The 5479-nt window shown below is 45.2% G+C and overlaps 2 protein-coding genes across 2 annotated transcripts; one reads left to right on the top strand and one right to left on the bottom strand.

Moving 5' to 3' along the window:
- Nucleotides 1–853: 853 nt before the first annotated feature.
- On the bottom strand, nucleotides 854–2487 carry LOC112341827. The gene is made up of 2 exons (XM_024662631.1): nucleotides 1264–2487; nucleotides 854–1159 (listed from the first exon to the last, which is right to left on the bottom strand). The coding sequence occupies exons 1-2, from the start codon at nucleotides 2485–2487 to the stop codon at nucleotides 854–856; spliced, it is 1530 nt and encodes a 509-aa protein (XP_024518399.1).
- A 671-nt stretch (nucleotides 2488–3158) lies between these two features.
- On the top strand, nucleotides 3159–5284 carry LOC9661416. The gene is made up of 7 exons (XM_002988744.2): nucleotides 3159–3418; nucleotides 3471–3719; nucleotides 3783–4020; nucleotides 4073–4369; nucleotides 4426–4492; nucleotides 4556–4869; nucleotides 4921–5284. The coding sequence occupies exons 1-7, from the start codon at nucleotides 3190–3192 to the stop codon at nucleotides 5258–5260; spliced, it is 1734 nt and encodes a 577-aa protein (XP_002988790.2). The 5' UTR covers nucleotides 3159–3189; the 3' UTR covers nucleotides 5261–5284.
- Nucleotides 5285–5479: the final 195 nt, after the last annotated feature.

Consider the following 5479-nt stretch of genomic DNA (forward strand, 5'->3'; position numbering starts at 1 on the left):
AACTTGGAACATCATGATCCAAGATCATTCTTCCTAGTAGGCTGTAATGGGATTCTTAGAAAATGCAGCAAGAAATGGCATTGATCGGCCCAAGTAACTCTTCTCACCGTGCTTGAGTCAGGATCAGTCAGCGTGGAGCATACTTGCATCTGAACATTCGAACGCAACCAGATTCATACGGGTATCGAACGTTTAATACCTATTTAGCTTTTTTTCGATTGGGTATAATGGTTTTCAGTTTTAATATAATTAAAAAATAATTTACTGTTACTAAACAAAGTTTAACATAATATAATATAGGTTTAATCTAATCTCCATCCTCTAAATCTAGAACATTATCACCACTAGCGCTGTTGTCATCAGGTTGTTGAAGAGGTTCTTCAATAACCTCCTGAAGTGCAAGGATCCTTTGCCACTGAGGCTCAAGCTCAAGGTTATCAAGATCATGCTTGATAAGCCTCAAACTCTTGAACTCGATCTTCTGTATGACACGCATATTTGTGTGCACAAAAACCAGCTTCTTCGAGTTTTTGGAGAGCAGTCGAGACCTCCTCTTCGTCTGGATCATGCTCCATGAGCTCCAGTTTCGCTCGTATGGTGAAGCACAAACTGGCTGACTCAAGATCCGTAAAGCAAGCCTTTGAAGTTCTAGTGTGCCTACACCAAAGTTGCTCCACCAACTCACTGGGTGTTTCCAGTTCTCCATCTATACAAGAGAATCAATCTAAAAAGTTGTCAAACAAATAGTTTATATGCCAAGTTGTTGACGGAAACTCTGAAACTCATGCAGCAGCTTGTGTTGAAGTCCTCGATCTCCTTTGCAATACAACTCTAGGTACTCCACAAAATCTTCCTAAGCCTCCTGGTCGAGAGGGAGATGAAGAAAAGCTGGGTTCAGAATAAAAGCAGCTCCATACAAGATCGAATGCATCTGGAACCAACGAGCTGCTTTCCGACGTCCCTTGCCATGATCCTCCATCATGAACCTGTTGATCTCCTCAACCTCTTCCTCAGCTAAAATCCCAGTCTCAATAGCCTCTGAAAGCTTCTCATTCATCCGGTCCATAGCCTCGAAAATGAGACCGGAAGTTGCCCCCTCCCGGTCCGCAAGCTTCAAGACCTTGAGGAGCAGTCCAAGCAGCACCAACAAGTGCTGGCACTAGTCCAGAAAGAGTTCGGAGTCTCTTCTTATATCCGAGTTCAAATGTGCTGGGCTTTGGCGGTCTTCGTGACGTCCAATCACCGCCACTCAGAGCTCGCAACCATCTCCTTCAATGCCTCCAAGGTTGTCAGATTCAGGAGCTGAGACATCACTAGAAACATGTAAGCGAACCTTGTGCTAGCCAGCTTGATGAGATCCCGATTGCTCAGCTTCCGAAACAAAGCCAAAACACGAGGTTTTTTGGTGATAAAAGTTACCACCTCATTGCAGCCTTTCACCAATGGTTTTACCCACAACAAGCTCCCGATGTCTTCGAAGAGAAGGTCTAAGACATGGCACACACACCGGCTGTGGAGAATGTGAGGATACTTAGCTGTCATGAGTTCTCCCATCTGCACACAGTTTGATGCATTATCAGTGATCACCTGAACAATGTTTTCTTCGCCAACTTCTTGAATCACTTTCTTTAGCTTGACCCAAATCCACTCTTCCGTCTTTGTCCTACCCTTGGAATCTACAGACTTCAAGAAAACCGAACCCTGGATGTTGGAGGCCATGAAGTTGATCAAGGATTGGCTATGGTTGTCAGACCAACCATCAGTGACGATGCTAACTTCATATCTTCTCCACCCCTCACGGATTGGATCAAGTTGAGCATTGACACTATCATAAAGCTTCTTCAACTGTGTACTCCGCAGCTTCTCATATCCCATCATCTGTGCAAGAGCTCTAGGGTTGAAGTCGATAGCAGCTTGAAGCAACTTCCTCAGATTTGGCCTCCGAATGGTGTTGAAAGGGATATTTTCAATGTAGAAAAACTCGGCCATGGCATCATCCAGACATTTAACCTTTGCAGACTTCATCATCTTTCGAATGTCACCATTCAGCGCCGGTGCAGCACTTTGTTTAAGACTGCTGCTCCCGGAAAGTGGAACGCTGCCGCTACTCACCTCGCCCAGCCCTCCAGTAGCCCCACCGCTTGCCCAGCAGCTGGCATCGCCACTCACTTCACCGACCTCAGTCTCGTTAGCTAAGGCAAGTCTCTCTTGGGGACTTGCTGCAATCATGGAGCTCTTCATGAGCTCCACACGATTAAAAGATGCCCAAGCCTTGTTCACCACCTCCAGTTGCACTTGTCCTCTACAAATCTCTACATTCCTTCCTTTCACACCCCCAAGGTGAGCGCGAACTCGTTTAGCCATGCCGGTGTAAATATTCGAGCAATACTTACACTTCCATAGACTCACGCTGTGGCTTGTCTCGGATGTCGGCCTTAGTTTCAGAACATGAGCCCAGCTCCAGCATGGCTGCCTTCCTCCCCCCATCCCGGACTTACTTCAGCGCTTCCAGATCCTGCGAACCCTGATTTTACAAATCCTAAGTAAAAGAAAGCATATTCTTTAGTGTTTTTAAAAAATATTCTTGGTGTTTAAACACTGTTTTAAACACCGTATTATATGCGCATTTTAAACAGCGTTTTTTATTAATAGTACCCGTTCGAATGCAAGTATGGCGTGGAGTGCCCAAAAGGGAAAGCAAATAAATCAGTCAGCATGGAGCACCCAAGTGGGAACATGAAGAAATCAGTCAGTGTGGAGATGCCAGGAACACAAACAATTCAGTCAAATGATGAGTTATTTTGTTCCTTCCTCCACAAATCTTACTTTCTTTGTCTCTATGCTGTTCCTGATCATTTTGCAGATTGGATGCACTAGCCACTTTCATTCGATTTGCATGGGTTCAGATGTAGTCCGACCTCCATACATACCCTTAGCTCGTAGCCATATTGAATAGGAGTGCATGGAACTACTAAGCTGGAAGAAGACAGAGAACAACGATGGAGCTAGAGCTGCTTCCAACACCGTGCAGTACTATTTTTCTAGGATTGTTGTCATTGAGGAACCATGGGGAGCGGATTTAAAGCACTAATGCATGAAAGAATTTTGGAAGACAAAGGGGGTAACAAGTATTTCCCATCCGACGGCCGCGAGCAGATCAAGTTTAGGGTTCGCCGGGTGCGAAGGGTGATGGAAGATGATGGGCTGGATGATCTCTTTAGACATCGACGCATAGGGGCGGCCACCATTTCCAGAATCCGAGATCTAGATCTGAAAGCACAGGATTTGCTGGTTCTGTCACCTCAGTTTTTGGCAGAGCTGTGCCAAACTGTGGGAGCATCTGAAGGCGAGAGGTTCAAGATTTTTGCTGCCGTGGGTGCAGCTAAACATTCCGCAGTGACGGGAATCCGCGGATTTGGTAAGCAATCAAGCCCTTTGTTGGCTGATGGCTGATGTATTCTATGTTTCAGGTTCGCAATCGGAAGGCTTGAACGCGCGTTTATACATTTCTGAAAGAAAAGATCTGTTGGAGAAGCTTGAGAGTCTTGTTCGCAAAGAACGAGCAGTCGTCGTGCGAGCCCCTCCTCAAAGTGGTAAAACGTCTCTTCTTCAGCTGCTAAAAGCCAGAACCGAATCGAAATTCGGCGACGTGTTCTACATCAGCCTTGCAGGCATCAGTGGCCACAGTTTCGAGTATATGTGGTATCAGCACTATCATGGTGAGTACTCTAAGAAAGTCTGTTTATTTTACTCTCTGTGACATGTCTATCATTATCTTGCAGATGTTTCAATGGAGAGGCTCAACAGCAGCAAGCCTACACTTCTACTTGTCGACGAAGGGCAGAGTGGGTTTCATGCTTCTGATCTAACTCTATGGGCCAAGATTAAATCAGCGCAAGCCGGTGGTATGCTGCATATTGTGCTCGTCTCCAGCTTTGGGGGTGATGAGGGTGATACGGACGAAGGCGAGCTGCCGGCAACACCAGTTATATTTAAACCAAGTTGCGCTGTGACTATACGGTGAGGCTTAGAAATTATTCGCATGTAACTTATGTGATTCTCCTGAATGCAGGCCCCAGCATGGTTGTGGATCCTCGGGTCTTTATCTCCAGTTTTCAAATGCTGAATGCATGGAGTTATGGGAGAACTGGTGCAAATTCTGTGCATTTGTACCCAGCAACAACGATATCCTCTACTACGTGATGGAGGTTGGAGATAGACAACCAGGGCTCATGACACACATGCTTGACTGGCTTGTGAGGGGAACGTTCAATGACAAAAATTGGGACGACTGTGAGGAGTTTGCGAAGAGCGAATTGCTTTCTGAACGCTTTATGGCTTCGCTATCTGAGATTCGAAGTATTTCCACGTAAGTAAGGCCCGCAGACTAGACGCCTGATGTGATTTGATGTGATTCGTGTCCAGGTTTCGTAATATGTATTGGCGACCGGAGTATGCGGGTATCCTCTCCAAATTACTGGGATCCAGTTCAGTAAGTGTCATTCTCATGTTTCCAATTTAACTATCCAATTTAACTTGCTATCTAAACCTGCAGGCTCTGGGTTTTGTGAAGAAAACAGAGCTGTCCTCGGAAGAGCTTCGTGCTGCAAATAAGCTTTCGAGAAGGGGTCAATTGGTGAGGACCAAAGCCATGAACTTTATGTTTCCTTCGCCTTTGCACCGTCACTATTATGCATCTTTATGTGCCACTGCAACGTTAACGCTGCCCCAAGTTCAAACAATGGGCATCGAGAGCTTTCTGGTCCATGTGATTCAAAGGATGAGTGCCGGGCGTTTGGCTTGTTCTGAATCTCTTGCAACTGAAGATGGGACAATATACGAGCGACAATACCAGAATGAGTTCTATCGGTATGTATGCTATTTACCTTGTGTTGGCCTAACTGAAATGTTTTGTTACAGCACATACTGCACACTTCTTGATGTCCCAATGTCCCCGGATGTTGGTAGACTGTATGGTGTGGCAGGATACGTTGACTTTTATCTCGCAGATCTCAAATGGGCCTTTGAAATTGCTCGGGATGGTATCAAACTTGGGGAACACCTTGCACGGTTCGAATTGAGGGGCCGTTACCATGCATTGATCTCCAAGGGAGTGGTGAAGAAGTATGTGGTAGTGAGCATGGATGCAACTGGTGTTGTTTACAAAGATGAGGTAGGATTGGTTCAGGTGATATTTGCTGATGGTTACAAGACTGCAACAATCTATCCCTCAGGCCAAGAAGTAGTTTTACAAGCTTAGAACAGTGAATTTCTTAGCCCTTATCCAAGTATTTTCTTAATAAATTTAAATTGTTAGTTGTTGACTTTTTGGGCTGTGGATCTAGCCAGGGGGAGGGGGAAGATCCAGAAAGCAAATTCAATAGCAAGCACACTTTTTTTCCTTCCCTCTTTATTTCTTGTTTTTTTTTCTCATTTTTTCTCTTAAATACAGGTTTCAACTAGCTATTATGGTGGGATA

The sequence above is a fragment of the Selaginella moellendorffii genome, unplaced genomic scaffold (genome assembly GCF_000143415.4).
Source record: "Selaginella moellendorffii unplaced genomic scaffold, v1.0 SELMOscaffold_91, whole genome shotgun sequence".
In the NCBI taxonomy this organism is placed as follows: domain Eukaryota; kingdom Viridiplantae; phylum Streptophyta; class Lycopodiopsida; order Selaginellales; family Selaginellaceae; genus Selaginella; species Selaginella moellendorffii.

Bases quoted from the DNA above. Each gene is read 5' to 3' on its own strand.
- LOC112341827 (XM_024662631.1), bottom strand. From the start codon at position 2,487: ATGGGGGGAGGAAGGCAGCCATGCTGGAGCTGGGCTCATGTTCTGAAA. The intron at 1,160-1,263 runs GTTGCGAGCTCT...TTTCTGGACTAG, and splicing joins TGGAGGCATTGAAGGAGATG to TGCCAGCACTTGTTGGTGCT.
- LOC9661416 (XM_002988744.2), top strand. From the start codon at position 3,190: ATGGAAGATGATGGGCTGGATGATCTCTTTAGACATCGACGCATAGGG. The intron at 3,419-3,470 runs GTAAGCAATCAA...TCTATGTTTCAG, and splicing joins GACGGGAATCCGCGGATTTG to GTTCGCAATCGGAAGGCTTG. The intron at 3,720-3,782 runs GTGAGTACTCTA...ATTATCTTGCAG, and splicing joins GTGGTATCAGCACTATCATG to ATGTTTCAATGGAGAGGCTC.